At 39.6% G+C, this 19,610-nt stretch overlaps 1 protein-coding gene across 6 annotated transcripts in view; it reads right to left on the bottom strand.

Moving 5' to 3' along the window:
* Positions 1–4,922: 4,922 nt before the first annotated feature.
* SLC7A11 (solute carrier family 7 member 11) overlaps positions 4,923–19,610 on the bottom strand; it is a 94,536-nt gene continuing 79,848 nt past the window's right edge. For all 6 annotated transcript variants that reach the window (XM_030492887.1, XM_030492886.1, XM_030492889.1 and 3 more), the window contains 6 exons: positions 19,001–19,124; positions 17,714–17,817; positions 17,128–17,224; positions 14,035–14,184; positions 12,148–12,325; positions 4,923–7,143 (listed from right to left, as the gene is read on the bottom strand). In XM_030492887.1, the coding sequence (XP_030348747.1) occupies positions 7,076–7,143; positions 12,148–12,325; positions 14,035–14,184; positions 17,128–17,224; positions 17,714–17,817; positions 19,001–19,124 (721 nt within the window). In that variant the 3' untranslated portion in view covers positions 4,923–7,075. The remainder of the gene's footprint in view (positions 7,144–12,147; positions 12,326–14,034; positions 14,185–17,127; positions 17,225–17,713; positions 17,818–19,000; positions 19,125–19,610) is intronic.

Genomic DNA, 19,610 nt, shown 5'->3' with positions numbered 1-19,610 from the left:
GCTGGAACACAAGGATTCTATTAAACCACTGCAGGACATCTGAGGTACCCTAGAGGAGCTGAGTATTTGACGTGATAAAGTCTTAAGATTCTCCAGTTGCAATCTGCAAACAAAACTATATGAGCCTGTGAGGAAGGAGCTGCTCGGAAAGGCTTTAGAGCGTTATGTGACCATAACTCGTGATCATGTTACTTTTTAAAAGTACTGTTACAGCCTGGAAAACAGGTTTTCTATGACGTGACGGTTTTCAGATGAAGAAAAATATGAGGCTTAAAAAAAATCAAAAGTGTATGGGCAAGACTAGCACCCAGCTTAAAATTAAATACAGATGTCTCAAAAAGCTGGCTTGCAGAGGAGATACTGAAAGGAAATGCTTTCAGTGAAAAGTTATTTGCAACATTCAATCAGGGTCCATGCAGGAGAAAGCACTGGGGGAATGGTAAGAACCATCATCTCCCTAGGAGTTCATATTTATACGTCTAAGATTTTCCTCATTGCCTCCCAGAAATTTTACAAAGTGCAGCAGAATGCACACGTATACACAATCTAAAACACCTCAGGCTTTGCACACACTGTGTCCTGGGCTGTGTCAGAAGCCCTTTGAAAGACCTTCATCCACTTCAAACCAGAGATCCTGCCTCAATGCTTTTAAACAGCTTGATACATAGGTACTGTGAAAGCTCAAGTTCTTGTGAAGACTTACTCATTCATCTGTGTCTGTCTACTATGCTATGCATACTCATTGATTAGTATCCTTTAGAAATCAGCTGGATGTCATAATTAAGACAAGCCAGCATTGCTAGCAGCAAATTATACACATACTTTAGATCCAATTACACTGTAATGACTGAGTGGCAAAGAGATATTGGCAGCTAAAGCTTAATCAAATGGCTTTCTTGATGCAGAGCCAACAGTATGGGGTAAAATAAGAAAACTGTCCCATAATATTTAGACTTCTCATAATAAACAGGGAGGAGAAACAAAAACCCCACCAAAATAAGTTTTCTAAAACATTGTAAGTACATGCATGAGTGGTGATGGAAAAGCCAGCTACTTTATAAAACCCAGGACTCCAACTTCCCTTGAAGAGAACAAGCTTTGGGCTCAGCAAGGTGCCCGTCTGCAGCTATGCTCACTTGTTAACAGCCAAAGCTGTGAGCCAGGTGGTGAGGTGCACCCCAAAGGAAGGGATGGTATTTGCCTTTCAAAGGAGATCTAGCCGAATTCCTGGGAGCAGAAAGAGGCCTGCAGAAAAGCTTAGCAGTGGGAAAGTTTTGTAGCTTGTCTTGTGAGAAGAGAATGAGCTACAGAAGCAAAAAACTGACTGTAGCCACAGCGCTTTTATAACCATGTTGGATCATCATCAATGTGATATTTAGAAAATATCAAAGCTGTGGTTTAGATCACAATGCTGTAGACATTCCTGTAACAGGGAATGTAAAGAGGATCCAAACTCCCTCTTGATAAAGTCAAGCCTTTGTTGAAAAAGGTGTTTTATCCATTTGGGTCTTTGCATTTCAAGGAAAAAAATTATTTGAAAAGTTTCTTTGAATGAAAAGGAAACAAGAAAGCGAATGTAAACAGAATTGGTGTGTCAGTTGTAGACATGCTCCCCAGCAGTTCCTTGGCAAAAAGACAATAACAGAAAGACAATAACAAAATCAAATTAAACACGGACTAACATGCAAGAAAAACACAGAGACTTCTGAAGGCAAGCAGGAAACTCAACATCAGTTTGCCAAGTCTCAACAAGTCACCAATAGGTGTTTAACACAGAGACTTTCCTGAGTTATTCCAGACTCCTTACCATGGAGAAATGGATAAAAGAGAGCAGGGGGGGAAATGTACAAGGTGAAAGGAATCACAACTGCCATCTTGCACACAAGACCTCCTTTCTTAGGATGCTTGTCCTCACCACTGTTATAAAGCTTGCGCAAAAACCACCTTTACAGACTATATATAGAGTGTGAGTAGGCTTAAGAGTGCAAGTTCAAATACCTGAAAGTCCAGTGATGTTCCTGAACTGGCATTTGCTACTGGCGTTTTCTGTGCCAGCAGTCACACAGACATTGCAGCCACTGAAAAAAAGACTCTGGTCTTTGGAAGCAGCCCTATAACCAAACAGGAGTTCAAAATGCCAGCTTTTACCCTTTGCATCCTTCCCAGATACGAATACCCTTTCAGCACTGGATTTCAGCATGTTCCCTGCTACAGGGTCTGCTATGTGAGCCATCTGTGCTCTGCTGGTCATTAAACACAATGTTTGATAGGTATGTTTCAAAAATTAAATGTCTATTTTCTCCTGAAGAAAAATCAACACCCATTTTTCTAAGACCTGCGCTGATTAAAATCTGCCTGAATCCTAATATATGTCTAATGCTTGAACCAAAAGTTCTGGAGGTACTGAACATTATGGAAAGTCCTTTTCAACTTGTTCTATCAACACAATTAGCTACCTATCTTGTGGATATAAGTAACATCTATCTTTTTCTGTAGAAGAAAGTTTGAAAAATACTCTTAAATTGAAAGCTGATTTTCCTCTGAAAATCAAAAAGCAGGACCATACATGTTCAGCCAAAAAATATATTTATATCTACACAGTCAAAGGCAAATTAACTTCTTGCAAGCCAAGTTTCTTGGTTTTGTTTTCATTCAAATTGGAAAATCTGGAAAACGGAGTGTGTTCTAGTCAAAGAAACCTCTATGGTAATTTGAATTGAAAATAAATAATTCTTAGGGGGTAACTGTAATCCTCAGTATCAGTTTAGAACATAAGAGCTTTTAGTAATTGTATTATACCAGCTGCAGTAATTTAGGGTTCATTTCACTTCTGCTCAGCTATCTGAGATGTTAAGCATGCCTAAACTAGTCTTCCCACCTCCTCATTCAAGAAAAACAGAGCTATGAGCAATTCCAGAGATCAGTTCATGTAATTTACCTTAAATACCTGTCTTAGCATGGGATGCATCACATCCTCAGGCAGCTTAGTTTTCTCAGGCTTGTCTTTAAGCCAGCATGGCCCTTAGTTTATGATACCAATCAGATACATATTTACATCAAATCAGATTAAATGTCTTTGTTACTGTACATTAGTATTAAAAGACTATTTTTGAAATGCACAAGTGAGAAGAAGAATAAGCAACAATTTCTGTATAAAGTGAAAAATGTACCAAAAAAAAAAAGACATAAAAGTTATGACACTGCTTTGTTTTTAACAGGTTTTCCAAAAGTACTTAGAAGTTTTCTCATAAAAACATAGCTTGAACACGTTATGGCAATATATACAAATACATATATATACACACACTCCTAACAAGATATTAGGTGGTTAGCTGCTGAAGCCACAGCTCCGAGCTACCTACCTCTATCCACTGTTGAGAGGCTCCAGAGCCAGCTTCTAAAACACCATGATTGGTGGTACAGTATTTTAAGGCAGACCAAAATCAGTGCAGGTTGACTGAAAACACCACACAGCAAACTGCAGCAGCCTGGGAGCTGATTGACAGGGTGAGGAGCTGGGAACAAACATCGTGCTAAAGCATCTTTGCTCCTTGGCCACATCTTGGTGCCATGGTGTCCCTGGAAAGGCGCTGCCTGTCATCGGCATGTTGACACTACTGCTTCACAAACCCCATGCCGTCAGAACGAAAAGTACCCCTAAAACATTGCAGCTGCCAGTCACATCAAAGACCTCAGTGTATTTTGTCCTGTACCAAAAATGGTCATGTACAACAATGAAAAAAGGGCACTATGAAAAGCTCTATAGAGTGGATCTGGAAGCATCTCACACAACACACACAGTTCAGATTTTATCAAATGACAGGCACCTCGTTTAAAAAATTACATTATCTCTTACCTGCTTTGATTCCTGTGTATAAAGATTATCTGGAGTAGCAGAAACAAAGCATGAAAGCTCTAGAGCATGAATACATCCAGAAAAGGATGTATTGCTGACGTTGGGAAGGAAGAGAGGACCCTCTGGCTCCCCTCCAATAGCCCCTCGAAAGCCATAGCAGACTCCTAGGCTGGGAGGGGATGGCAGGGACAGACCTGCAGCATGTGGCACCATAGAAAAGCTCAGTCACACTATGTCCATGCAGAGCTGGGAGCAGCCTTCACAAATCAAAACATGCCCCTCTGATTAAATTATGCCTTAGGCCACATCACATTTGAGATCAGGAGGTGAAAAGATAGGTCAACATCTTTGGAGGCTTCAGATGCTGAACTGTTTCTCTAGGAGGTACTGTACCAAACCTCACCAGTATTTGCTGCTCACAAAAAAACCCCTGCTGTCTTTGGTGACACCAGTGCACTTACCCCAGAAGAGCAACAAATTTAAAGAAGAAAAACAACAGCACAAACCTAAACAAAAAGAAAGAAATATTTTGACAGAGTCCAGTTGATAAAAACATGAAAAGTGTAAGGAAAAAAAATAAAAAAATTAAGGATCATTAAAATTCCCCACAGAAGTAGTCTCATTGGCCTGACCACCTCAGACCATAATAAGAAAATTACATATCAAGTTTACCCTTTATTCTGGAAGAATTTCCTTTATGACTCTGAAGACAATACTTTTTTAAAACTTCTAAAAAAATAAATTGGTGCTTTAAAAAAATTCTGTCTTTCCTCCATTTGTGAGGATATGCTTCACTTCCAAATGTAATAAAAGTCCTTAATACTGACTTTTATAACACAGTGGAAACCCAGTTACAATATTTTGTATTGTGATTCTGTGTGCTAAAGAAACTCAACCTGAAGTTAGAATCCCTGTGCATAACATGTACAACTTCATAATCAATGAGGTTAAGGATTTCCCTTACATGAAATAAACTTTGTAAGAATGTGGTCACTGAATCAGGTTTCAGACGCATTTCTAAACTTTAAAGTCCACGACAGGAAAACAAACAACATTTGGTTATATCCACAGAGCCCATTTATTTCTCTAAGTTAGTACTGCCTACATTTAAACTTTCAAGTAATGTGGCACAACAGGAGAGAATACTTGGAATGAAACAGTTGGTGCTAAAAAGCTGGCACCCACATCACCAATGTTCAGATGGTTTTGCTTTGGACTAGCTCTGGTGGGATCCCATGCACTCAGCATCCATCAGCGGAGTGTGTTAGGTGCAGTCCTGAAGGGCATCATGTAGTTTATTTTTATCAGAGAGAAATGCAGTTTGTGTACTCCAAAGATGCTCCACGATGACACAGGCCAAACTCTGGAGAACTGGCATGGTAGGAGATGGCATCAAAAGCAGAATTTTGACCCAAATGTAAATACTAATCAAACACATGCACTGTCAATATAAAAATCTCTCTCAAAATGTTTGCCTAAAAAAGTTTCAAATAACACTTTAAGTTATTGTAAATAGAAAACACTTTAAGAAAAATTGTTTGCAAGATTTTTTCTGTGTCTTAAATTACCACTCTTTTACAGAATTAATTACTCACATTTCTCTACTTCTATAAAATTCCACCATAGAAATACAAGAAAGAAAAACATGTATAAATTTAAGGCATTTTACTGTACACCGTTAAAACATTTGATATTCTAGATATATACAACACATATATAATACACAGTCTCCCTTTACTGTAGTGGTCTGGCTACTAGTTGTACTTTTCTCCCAATTTAGGAAGTTTAATGTTGATTAGTTCCATAAAAGTTTTCATGAAACATATGACTTCCTGACAGCAACCAGCTCAAAAAGTAGTGCATTAAATATTTAAGCATTATATTCTTTAATAGAGTAATAACAAACCTTAAGGTTGAGTAGTCTAACAATATGAAACTGAATTTCTAAGCATTAAAAAATCTTTTCATCTACAACTATTTTTAAAAAAGGGAAAAACTTGAGCTCATATTTGAGCTAAATCTCAGCTTGAACATCATTCCAAAGATGAATTTAATTTGATTTTATCAGTTTTCATGGCCTTTCTCTGTTTCTGCTGAGATAAAACTGGGAAGAAGACATTGGCAGAGCACCTTTTCCTTGGTGTTTCAAAGCCCAGTTAATTGGAGTGTGCTTGAATGGAAAGTCCACAGATTAGGTGCATATCCTACTCAAATCAACAGACCTGTTATAACTTGTCTTATACCTTATTCATAAAAAGGTATTGGATTTATTGCCTTGTTTATACTGTATTCCTAGTAGTGACTATTATTTATTTCTGCCCACTGACAATGATATGAAACTTTAAAATCAGTTTTGCCTGACTGATAACTGCAGGTCCACAAGCTTCCAGATAGAAAATATTCATACAGCAATGGAGGTTGCATCCAAATGTTTTCACTCATTTGGAGGTGATTACTCAGTTGCTGTATTTTCTATACATATGTACACGGAGAAACATTGGCAAAAACAGCAATCATTTCCAGACTGGCAGAAACTTTAACATGTATAAAATTAGTCCCCAGGCTAAAATCTTCCTGCCTCACTGGCAGGAATACTAATTCTCAGAAGATGTTCCTATCAGCTATAGTATAACAACTCTGGAGTGAAGAAACCTTGCCACCACAAAGGTGCGGAAACAGCTGTGCTTCTGCATCAGCATGCTGGTGCTCCCAGTGAGCAGAAGTCATCAAATCAGGCTGCCAAATGGAGTGACAGGAAGACCACTAGTAAGTGAAACTCAGCAGCTTTATCTCACCCTTTATCCGGTGAGAGTCGGGTTCTTTAAGGACAGCAAGCAGGATACATTCTTCACAGTACACATGACTACTACTTACACGTTATTTAAACCTATTTTCAGTGACAATGAAATCGAAATCCTAGTTTGAAGAACCTAAGGTTTGTTAAAATATGACACTGTAACGAAAGAAATAGTGAAGAGATTTGTTGCCTTGTAGCACGAGTTCTTGCTTTCTACGTACAAACCAATCCTATTAAAATAAAAATTTGTAGCATCACAAAATATAGTTCTGGTAGCTGACTTGCTCGGTATCCATCTCAGCTGCGACTTGTTCCTCCAGAACAAGTTCCTTTGCAGAGCAAGGGTAAGGTAAGGGGAGAAATCTCCCTACCCTCTTCCTCAGGTAGAAATGAAACACCAAGCCAAAAGCTGTACATGAAGATCATGATTTCTGGTCTTCCTCTGATGGGACAACTTCCAAGAGGATTTGCAATGTCACAGTTAGCTTGTCTGCAAAGATAAAAGGATGGAGAATTTTGGTGGGGCTGGAGAAGGCAGAAGCAGCCAGAAAAATTATCTTAGCTGCTCTATAGCCTGCTTACACATGTGGTTCACAACAGTCATATATACCAGGTGCGTATATCATTTAAATGTCTGATTCCATTTTTTCTTCTTTTAAACTATGGGGTTTTTTTTTGTCTCTGATCCAAGGCTACACATATACTATAATAATGGAAGAGCATAGATGTATAAACTTGTTCAGAAAAGGTCTGCATGTATTCAAAAGCTCTCTTAAAGCCTAACTAGGCTGCACAACTGCTTAGCTTTAACAAAGTTGCAGTGGTGAAATAAAAGTCTGGAAGAGTTCAAACAATTCAAAAAGGAAACTCTGATTACAAAGCTTCACAGGCCTAACAACATCACACATCCAAAGCAACTTCACACTGTCTTTTTGTCACTCTGGACATTTATTTCCTTCAGGTGTTTTTGATAGTTTTCTTCTTAGGGCACTGATTCATAAATAGCACAGCTGATTTAAATACAGAATAGTAAACCAACATTATCAACCACTCCTTTCACTTGCCACTTTTTTTAGTAACTCATTTTAAACAAGCAGGAGTTGTTGTAAGTCAAAGTTCTGATTTTCCTTGTCTAGCTCGACATCAGTGTAAAGCAAGGACTTGCTTTACACCGCACTGAGGATAAAATAGTGCAAATCACAGCAGACATGAAACTACTTTCCTGCTCTCCTAAGGCATACTCTACCATCTTTTGCTCTTCTCTCTAGAGGTCACCAGTTCAATGCAGAGCCAGGTTGCCCTAAAACTATAAACTGATGGGGTCAGGGAGGCTGAGAGTCAACAGGGACTGCATTTTCCTCCCATTTCCCTCCCCTACCCACAGCAGGGACTTCAGGGCTGGGCTGAGCATGGCCGGGGTGAAGGGCAGGAGGAACGCCAGCTGCAGGAATCCAGCAGGGCTTTGCCCCGGCCAACCCACCCTTGCCAGGTTTGAGCCTGAGCAAAGGAAGAGGAAGAAAAACAGACTTTCTGTCAAGCCGAGCTACGCTGTAACAGCTCTTGGAAAAGGGCACGGCAGCAGAGCGAAGCCTGGGCATCTCGAGAGCTGTCTGGGATTTTAATAATCTGTTTGACAAACTGGACAGAGCCATCTGCAGCAAGACCTTGCCCTTGCTTGTGGCAGGAGGTGGCTGCCACTCTTCCACCGACACACAGGAGTTTTGCTCTGTGCTGGGATAAAGCCATGGAGGAGCAATCAAACAAGTTGGGGGGGCTGCGGTGCTTGCTTGGTGTTTCGTTGGTTGCAACGTACTGAGGATAACACAGTGTAAGGAGTATTTCACACCCCAAAATGTTGTGATCTGTCTCCAGTCAGTATATCTATATTGTGTGCTTTGAACAGTACCTAGGTTTACAGGACTAGCTTCACATTTGTAACAAGACAACTTAACATACCATGACAGTAAAGACAACTTTCCCTCTCTCTTCCCCACCTCTAATTTTTCCTTTCGAGAGGAGAATTCACAGTAAACTGATCCCAGGGGACAGCCTTTAGAAAAAAACCTAGACCTGGTATCTACATAAAGACCTCATAAAACTTGGGTGGGGAAAGAAAGAAGTAATAATTTACCGCATATGTATAAGGCAAGACATGAAATCTGCAACAGCAAAACCCTGAGATGACTTCCTGCAGAGCCCAACATAATAAACTGACAAAGAGAAGCAAACCAAGCTTATAACACTATGTCCTGAGTGAGCAAGTGTCATCTTTTGGTGTTTGTAAATAACCCTGAAAGAGACATTTTGTTGTATAAACAGATCTCTTTTCCAGTATGGGCTCAAGCTATGAAGAAAGTGGGATTCAACTTTTAAGCTCCTCGCAATTCAATCCACTGTAAAGAAATAGATGTTTTAAATGTGAGCCTAAGGTTGGGTTTTCAGCTGAGAAAGTCCAAATAGAAGCATTCTCATGCTGGTGCTGCATCCCTTTACACACTGATCTGCTTTGTAGGATTCGCTAGGCTTGACTTTCTTTTCATTTTTGCATTAGTTCTATAAAAAACAAGAAAGTGGAGGTCAAATGAAGCCTGTACTAGCTGGAAATTATTTGTCCCAGCACATCTGGTGCTACAGCAAAATTTTTTTTTTGGAAGAGGAGAGAACAAAATGTTATTCTCACTGCAAAATACCACCCAAACCCTATTAAGCCCACAAACTGTGATGTTACCTTTTGTTCAATACAGTAATTTGGTAAGGAGAATGGGCAACATAAATGCCATTAAGGGCAGTCAAAATGAAAGATGTTCAGCCTGGGAGAGGATTTTGTGGGCAATCCATTTGAGGGTTACTGTAACCAGCCTGAAACCCCTTTCACAAATGTACTCATCTTCAGTCTGGGCCTTTTATCCCACTACTCATTCTGGCTGTTCAACATCCCTTTCCTCTGGTCCTAGCAAAACGTCTTCTGAATATCCAGTCTAATCTTACGTGGGGCTGGTCTGTACCCACGTGTCCTTGCACCAGTGCTGTCCTTTACTTAATAGCACGTGTTCCACATAGGGTATATGAGCAGCAGTCATTTCTTGTATCCATGTCTGGGTAGCTGAACAAGTCAAGTTCCCCACAAGGTGACTCTGCAAATGAGTAGAGAGCCCCACAGTGCTCTGTTCATGCACTGAGCTGCGCAGATGAAGCAGCTTGGGAGTAGCCTTGTTAGCACGGTGCCATGTTCAGACTAACAGGCTTTGACCCTCCCCATGGTGCTACACAAAATGCTTTGTTGAAGTCTAAGTAGATTGGATCTATCACATTCTCCTTTGTCTAGAAACATCAGTTATCTTCTCAAAGACAGTTACCTAGTTCACCTGGCAAAAAACTACCTCTTAAATGACAATCCCATTCTTTCCTGCTGTCCTTTACCTGATGTCTGGCATTACTCTTTCATGCTTATACACACATAATGCATATTGTTTCAAGGTTAGAACATTAAACTTGCAGCTGCCCAATGGCTTTTCTGTATCTCACAGAGGTACCTTAAGTGAATTTATCCTCACTCAATGCCTTTGAAAAATGCTCTCAGGCTATACAACGGAGTTCCCTTAACACTCACAAAATAATGCCAATTTAATGGCTCCACACGGAAGGTTTATTGCTTCTTCTGACGAAATAAAAAAATCTTTTTATTTAACAAGTAAATATCCACTCTGCTCCACCCCAAAACTGTCAGCATCAGTTTTCCGTCATTATTTTTGTTCTTTTGGGAATAATAATTGCAAAGCAAACAGGCTGTTTCACCCAATAACTGGCATCCACTGCTTTGCCCTCTGAGCCAGTAAACTGTGTCCCTCCATAGGTATTACACAGGCACCAGGCCTTCTTTCTAGGAGGGGAATTTTGTGTTATCTGAAAAGCTAGAAGATTCACCTTCATTGTCACAGCTGGTGGAAAAAGCTTCACATCTATCCAGTCTACCTTAAAGAGAATATTTTTTCTTTCACCCATGCAATGTGGTTCAACACTGGCATCCTGTGGCCAGAGATTCAAGTAACTGTATTCGAAACCTCTGAGACTTTACAGAAAATGCCAAAAATCTCCTGGGTTTGATAAGGGAAAATTTCCTAAATGTCAGTGCTGAGAAATTATAAACAGACAAAATCCCAACTATTTAATAGAATGTCCTTTTGCATATAACTGTTTTCATTTGCACTGGAGCTTTCTACCCATTCCCAGGACATTGCAAGAACTTTATAACCCTAGGGATAAAAAATTAAGATGACCAAAGTGTGCTAGCCTAAAGCTAATATCTTTTTCTGTAAATACGTTCTTCCCTATTGTCTGTGGACTTCCCAGCATGACTTAGGAGGGAAATTCATAGATCCTACAACAGATAGGACATAACTATACAGCCCATATTTATAGAGAGAAAATACATAGAAAGGGTTATAGTATAATAACATACATATGAAAACCCTATTCTTTTATTCTAAGCAGCTCTTTTTAAATCATCCTTTAAGACTGGAGCACAGAAGACGATACGCATTTCTGATTCAGCACCTATACAAATAAACGATTTTTAGTTGAAAACTTTCATGGCTTGAGTTTTTCTTTTGCATCAGAAGAGATTTTCTTTCAGTTTGGTTTAATAAATTATCCATAATTTCTGAAATATTTTGTCTATATTCTTGTTTCATGTTTTGAAAATTACCTCCACTTTGAAAACCTATCATGCTAAGTAAAAAAAACCAGAATAATGGGGAGCTGTAATAAATGATACTGACTTCTCTCTAATGGAAATGCTCCAACAGAGCAGAACTTCTGCAAATGTTTTCAAAAACTTTCAGAAATGGTATAAAGATTATTCTTAGTGTATTTCAGGTGTGAAATACTACAGCCAAGTCACACAGAGGTTGTTTTTCATGAAGCACAGAAACAATTTCCACAGAGGTGTGTCAGACACGGTATCTTTTGCTATTATTTTGTCAGGAGCCACTGCTAAGGACAGTATATTCATAGCAAGCCCTCCTGTGCCTGTCTCATTCCAAACACTCCACAGATGCATGTTCTCCGTAGAGTGTACCAAGCCCATCCTGTCATGCCCAACTGTGATGTTTAAGTTTCCAAACAGATTCTCCTGAGAGTGTAATACTGTCTCTACTAGCATAGGCCAACGGATAGGAGAGGGAGATGCGTGATTCAAAAGGAATCAGATGTTTGTAAGAGAGGGAGAGAAGAAGAGGACAGAGGAAGCGGCATCTAGCCATTTGAAGTCAATCACTAGGTGAAGAATAGGCTTGCTATAGATGTACCTCATTAGTTAGTGGACACTAATTGTAACCAGCAGTGCAATGCTATAGCATGTGCCGAAAAGAAACTTGTATTGTCATCCCCAGCTAAGAGCAGCTGAGAGGATCGACTGGGAAGGATTTCACAAGACAGGGAGCCCTGAGAAATTCCCGGAGGCAGCATGAAGGAAAGGAGTCCCACCGGGACTTACCTAGGAGGTTTCTGAACCACTTTGGCTTCTTGTCCCATACAATAAAGAGGTAGTAGGCAGGAACTCCAGTCAGGGTTATTGCAAATCCAATCCCTGTATTCACTGGATCAGAGTAAAGTGACAGTGCAACCATGAAGAGGCAGGTGAAGGAAAACAACGCTGGAATAAATAGAGGCACCTGAAACATAACCACACGAAGAACCATTACTTTACATTGACCTTGCTATTGAATGACTGTGGCATTTAATGTTCCATGAAATGTAAATTGGATAAAACCCAGCAGTACAGAATAGTTCTGGAGAAATACAGGTATCTGGAACATGCACACAGAATGTCAGTGACTGCAGAAACTAAGCTATGCAGGGTGCTATGCAGTAAGTACCGCAGAAGTCCTTTAATTACACACTAAAACACTACAGTGTTTTCCATCCTCTAAAATGTAAGGGCTGTAAATAAGTTACATTGCAAAAGTCCTTTCTCTAATCCCCCAGTAGATAAGTAAGCAGGTCTAACCTCAGTAAAGATTTCCTCTTTGATAATTACCTATTAGAAAACACTTTAAAATACAACCAGGAGCTCAAGTCACCTTTTAAAACTATTAAGAACATATTGATTTTCTTCCTAAGATAAAAATTAAAATCTGGAAGGAAGAGATCAAATTAAACACTAATTTGACTGGTGATAAAGATATTTGATAACGTTATGCAATTAGTAGCTACCAAAAAAGCACTTTCTGACTGTATGACTGGTAGTATAGTCAGTGTCACTGTTGAAAGTAGAAAAAATAACAATATCAAATTAATTCTTTCAATTTTCAAGAATATCATTACAATCACTATGGTAGCACCTCTCTGAAGGAAACACCTAGAGGCATGGCTGAGATGTTTGGTGTAACGGAGAATTGGAGAATTCCTCAGAGATTATTCTCTTCCTTTCATGCCTTGAAGCATTACTGTTCCTGTTTTGTGGACTGTCAAAGCCTTTTTTTTTTTTTTTTTAATCAAAGCAAAACAGCTTGTGCTGTTGACCTTATTTTCAGATATACATACAGGAATGCAACAGTGCACATTCTTAGTTCTTCACAAAATAGGCTTCTTGGCAATATATAAACAGCGATAGATTCCTCCATTTTTTCCGTGGTGGACATTATCTTTCCAGATACACAATAGGACAACTTACTTTGTAAGATGTTACTTCAAATCAGCAAGACAAATGGCAGAACCAAGGCTAAAACAGCTACTGTTCAATGGGCCAGACTATTAGCACTTTCTTTCAGGGTTCACAATAACTGTGTTTGTAAATCCATTGCAAGTCTCAGATATCATAATAACAGCATTAACAACTCATTTGTGCATCAAATTGGCATATTGGATAGGCAATGAAATAAATGCTTAATATTAATGCTTACGCTTGACATGAGTTTTGGTGGCAAAATTATTCAGGTCTTTATCAAAGAAGAGATTAAGTAGAGGATTGGCTGAAAATCAAGCTGGCACATGTAACCCCAATATTTGCAGTTTGAACCCTATGGACTACACAGGACTAGAGGCATTTTCACACAGCCTGGATCACACTGCATCAATGCAACAGACAGGCAAAACTGAGCAAATACCTTCCCCTTGGCGCAGCAGCTTCAGTTGCTGCCCCCCAAGCACCATGGAATAGACAAGAATTATCTTTCAGAAGTGAACATATCTGAAAAAGCACTAGGGAGCTTGCAGGAAAACACTCAGAGACCTTTCAGTGCAAAAGACTATTTTCTATTAACTCTACTTTTCTCAAAAAAGAGCTTAGCTTTCTACATCAGAAAATTCTCCTTTACTGTCTCACTACACAACGGGTAAGAGGGAGAAGGATTCATGTAAAACAGTAGAGAGCAGAGGTTACCTTGAAAGGACGAGGCATATCAGGACGTTTATATCTGAGATAAATCAACCCAGCAACTACCAGTCCAATAAAAAGCCACCTGGCAAAACTGAGGAAATTCAGAAGGCTGTAGAGATCCCCGGTGAATAACATTATCATTGTGAGAGGATGCTGCAAAAGAAATTCAGAACATAAGAGGGGGTTAGTGGATTGATCTCTGTTATTTTACAGCCGCGATGTCAAATTTTTTCCACAGGGACAAGTAGCACAGCCTTGTACAGAGACACCTGAGAGCCACAGACATGGGGCCTGCCTTTGTCATACAATCAGGTGTGTGATCGATCCAGCTGTCCCCCGAGATCACATCTGATCAATATATATCTGTCTCAGGTGGCCACAAGTGACCAATACATATCTGTCCATTGTGTCCCAGACAAACACACAGCACACAGCCCACTGCACCACCAAAATGCTTGAGCATCCTGGGCACTGTTCTCATGGGACCTGACAAATGTATTAGCCCACTGAAGTTTTACTCGCTCATCACTGATGCAGATGACAAGAGGAGCTGAATCTTGGTCACATCTGATCATATGAAAGCAGAGGTTTCCAAGCATCTTCTGAAAGGAAAAAGTCTTACAGTCCTGCAAGCTGCAACCGGGGAAGTCTGCAAAGAGGGGTAGCTACACACCACGGGATGACAGCTGGGCACACTGGTTTGCCACCAGCTTGTATTTTCACTATGCCTTTCAGGCTTGCAGGGTGGACTGACTACATATCAGAAGTGCAAACGTTCCTAAGCAGGGAAAAGCATTTAGTTGTTATTCAGGCAGCTACTCAAGAGCAAGGAGGAGAGGGGACACTAGAATAAATGCATTTCCTCATTATAAAGCTGTTCTGAGAGACAAGGCTTCTGTGATGCAGGCAAAAGCTCACATATAAACTAATGCTGTGCCTCGGGTTAGATTATTAGCGTAGGCTACAGGAATCTATTTCAGGGTAATGTCTAGACAAAAGCAGATTTTTTGTAGCTTGGATTAACTCTGCAGGGTAATCTGTACTTCCCATGAGACAGCCTATGCCCACAACAACACAGTCCTTGCATTTGGGGATGAAGGAAGGAATCAAATCCAACACAGCCCCTATTGTTCAACAAGACGGATGATCCTGGCAGCCACAGTCTCTCTAGGTATATAATGAGGCAACAGGTGAAATCAACTGCAGATGCTGTAAAACACTGGGCTAAATCTTAATGTCAGGAAAACTAACTTTTATTAGTTATCTAGATTCACAGCCTCTTTGTTTCTCTCTCTCTGTCTGTCTGTCTTTTAAGCAGTGAGGACAGCATGGATTTGAACCAAAAGGATCAATATTTCAAATGTGGGTCTCTGGATTCCAGCCTCTAAGGATTTACAAACTGCTTGGTCTTTTACACAAATATTAAGCAAACTCCTCTGTAAAGGTCAAAGGAAATTTTACCACTGAATTATATTGGGCAAGATTTCTTCTATATAGACTCAGCCCCTAAAAGTTTAAAAACTCAGTTATAAGCATGATAATGCAAGGAAGGGCCACAAACAGTGAAGAAGAGGTATCAAGAAATAAAAAACTTGATTGCATGATTTCTTGGAGCTGTTTCACACAAATCTATCATATACCAGCACATACATACATGAACGGATTTCTTAATTCCTAAGAATGTTTTTTTTATTTAGCGAGCCTCAAACACTGAACATGCTCATTTTCTCAGTTTATCCTCAAAAGCTCTTTCCTTTCTTACAGCGTGGAGACCTTGGCAGGAGAAATAAACCAGGAAAATGCTAAAATGAAGACTATTGATGCAGAACATATTCTGCAACTATTCTATTTGCAATAAGGCAAGAAAAAAAATTACTATCTCTGAAGGAAAGACATCTTCATGTGAGAATCTGACTTTTTCAAAGGAAATCAATGCACTGGTGTAACAGAACCAGATGCAATAGCAGAAAATGTCTTTCAGGAAAAAAAGAAATATTTTAAGCATTTCATTCCACAGAAAACAATGCATTTACATGAAAGATATTACTACTCACCCAAAGAAATAACATGCAAAGTAAATGCTTATGTAAAATGAATTCCGTAAAACTTTTCACCATAATCACATTGCCTAATGTTCAAAATGTGGAAGCCTGCAGTTGTATCTGCACATATAAAATTCAACACTTCAGCTGGCACTTCAGAAGTGAGCTTATAAGCATGTAGAGCAAAAATTGATTTGAATTCCAGCACAAGCATCTGATCTTACTACCACAGACTCATAGGTGCACATGTGTCTTCTGCTGTGGCTAGACCTCCCCACAGATGCAGAGGTCTGCCCAGATATTAGTCCCAAAAGAGGGGCTAAACATCCATGGTTACAAAGACTGCAAGTTAAGTGAAAATCTTCCAAGCACTTTGCAAACCGAGGTTTGAGGTCAGTATTTTGACATTTTGTCCTAACATTTTACCATACAAATTAGTCTGCAATGCAAACACATGGCCAACATTTAGCTCTGCTGTTATTTTAGAAGTCAGTAATAGGATTTCCACTATAATGCTGGTGTTTTCCTTAGACAATTCACAGACTATTGACCAGGCACACGTTCTCTCGTTTTTTAATCACTGCTACACTGCACTGCTGAGGGTTCCCCTTCCATTATCTTAATGCATAATTGTTTGCATTTTTCACTATAAGGTAGTATAATGAGCCTTTAGCATGCTCCCAGATGCTGGTGTTTAGCTGCATTTTCAGTTAAATGAATCCCTTTTTTGTTTGTTTGTTTAAGTGGAATTTGTTCCTCTGAAAGGGAACTAGCTCATCACTAAGGCAGGTCCTTAGAAACAAAGGGCAATAAGACTTGAATGAGGTTGCAGCGATAAGCAGACAAGTGCTACCAACAAGATAGCAAGGAGGAGATGATAGAATAAGAACAACTCCCAAATCTCATTCCTCTCTTTACTGTCCTCTGCCCTGCCCAAAGCCCACGTACACATTAATAAGTGAGACTCAAGCAGTGCCCAAATTCTGTTCGAATCCTCCAGAGCAAGCCTGTAATATGAATTCTTTGTGCAGGAACATTTGTTTGTATGATTTACCAAAACAATGACAGCTGGCAGAGGAGTGTGCTTGCGGACATGAATCATGGAGAGAATTTCCGGAAGGTGACCCTCGCGGGATGCAACGAAGAACATCCTGGTGGGAAATAAATGTGGACAGACTTTAAATGTACTCATTACTGTGACTAGGCAAAGCAGCTCATGAAAGTCACAGAGCACAGCAGCACTTCTTAGGCTTGTTTGAGGCATTCTGAATGAAAAGACTAGCAGGAGAAGCCTATAAGCAGAAATCAAAGTCATCTCTAAAGGTGTCCCCTCCTTACTTTATGCTATGATCAGTGTTTAGAATTAGTTAACATTTTCCTTCCAATTTCCCTCCTTCACATGAAACAAAGCAGCCATTAAGTGATATGCTCAGAGGGATCCACTTCCAAATATTTCAAAGGGTTTTTTAACAATATGAATCTAACCTCAACAGGAAAGAAGGTGAGAAATAGCCCCACACCTGGTAAACATTGTAGTCATTTTTCACTTCATGCTAATGGAACGAATCCTACTCTCCTATCCTCTTGCTTCAAGTGTATATCCTATGCCCTTCACCCCCAGTAATATTAGCAATGCTCACCTGGAGACTGCAAAAATGCCGCCATTCATAGATCCAAAGCAGGAGAGAGCAACAAATACTGGTACAGCTAAAGAAAAGTTTCCCATCAGTCGTTCAGCAAAGGTCTGTTAGAGGAGTGAGAGAAATACAGTGATTTTTCCTAAAACACAAGAGTAATTTTACTCTATTAACTAATCACTAATAAGTATGATAAGTTCTAGTTATACCCCTTTTCTACATCCCTCACTGGAAGTTGTGCTGTGCATTTGTTACCTCTTATTTTGTGACACCAACACTACTGTGGATGAGGTCTCCCACCCTTACTCCTGACTGCGTGTGGAAAATTGTCAGTTAAAGCAATGCTGTGATGGTCTTTTTTGCCAGTTTAGACCATTATGACTCAAAAAAACCGGAAGACCTAATCTGAATGGATCACAGCCTGATCTGCTTACCTAATATCTTTTTCCTACAGTCTTCACTTTACTTAGCTGATACTACCAAGTGATATAGTCCATCCATTCATGCTTTTTTGTTCTAGATTACCAGAAGAGCCTTAATGGTAGTTTGGGGCACTACAGGAGATTTGCACAGATTTCTTCAGGTTTGCAAAATGTTTTCTTTCTAAATGTCCCATGAGCTACAGAATTTGGTCATTTTTAAATGCCACATCAATTGAAATAGCCACAGGCAGTGACATTACTGGAAAGTAAATGGAAATTTTTATTTCCTCATTGTGAATCAGATACCGTAAATATAAAAATCAGTGTCATCACCACAATTCAGCAAGAACAATCAAAGCAGTATTCTCAAGCCAGATTGCTTTGCAACAACTTCCCAAATGAACTTCAGTATTCACAGCAACCCCCTTCCTAAGTACTCCGGATGCACGTTGTACAGAGACTTACAAGAAGCAAGGCAGTTTCTTGCTACAAAAAATAAGTCAGAGCTCCCACTTCCACAGATATCTGTGTTTCCTGCTTCCCAGGAGTTTGGCCTACAATTTAGCACAGAATTATTCAAGCATACACTTGACTATAAAATTTAAGTCCTGTTGATTTTGCTTTACCAGGCAAATAAATACGGTCTAACATTATACTACAAATACTATGTATGGCCTTAAATGCAATCCCACTCATCAGCCAAAAATCAGACTAATTTCACCAGGATGCTAATATGTGATGTAAAAGAGGAGCCATAGAAAAGCCTGATTGGATGCGTTCCCCCGTTTTTTTCCCCAAGAAATAAGAGTATATCAACAAACACAACTGCAGCAGGGATATAGCTTTGTATTTTATTTCTGTAACTTACCACTGCTACAGCTTTTGAAAGCAGCAATTCCCCAGCACTGATTGTAGTGAAATAAGCCACGTTTGTTAACACATAGCCAACTGTGACGATAATCATTGAAATGCATATTGCGAGGGGTATGTTTCTGAAATACACAAGGTAGCTCATTATTTTGCAATCTGGTTGCTATTCCCTGAACATGAAACAAATAACATGAGAAGAAGCCACTAATGATGGTGAATGCACATTTGGTGATCCCGAAATATCATAATTGGAAAGTACCAGTAAAAAAAATCACACATCTAAACAAAACCATCTATATAGAGCAAATAGGTTTATACTCAAGAGGTGAGAAACCATTTGAGGGAGGAGTTCTTTGGAGACACCAAGAGGTTTTGGTCCCCATGCTTCCCATACAAGAAGTATGGCCCATTTGAACTGCCTACCCATACAGACTTTCAAGCTGAGCCCAACGGGAAGGCAGCAGGTATCACTGATTGATCCAGCAACAAAGCAGATGACAGGCACAGGTGACCCAGCTCTCTATCAGGAGAGCAATCACAATGGCATCTCCAACATACCTATTAGCAATCAGTGAGTGCCCACCTGGAGGTGGTTCAACACCTTCCCT

The sequence above is a fragment of the Strigops habroptila genome, chromosome 7, assembly GCF_004027225.2.
Source record: "Strigops habroptila isolate Jane chromosome 7, bStrHab1.2.pri, whole genome shotgun sequence".
Classification (NCBI taxonomy): Eukaryota; Metazoa; Chordata; class Aves; order Psittaciformes; family Psittacidae; genus Strigops; species Strigops habroptila.
Note: the sequence above shows the minus strand (reverse complement) of the source record. Positions and strands in the feature narration are given on the sequence as shown.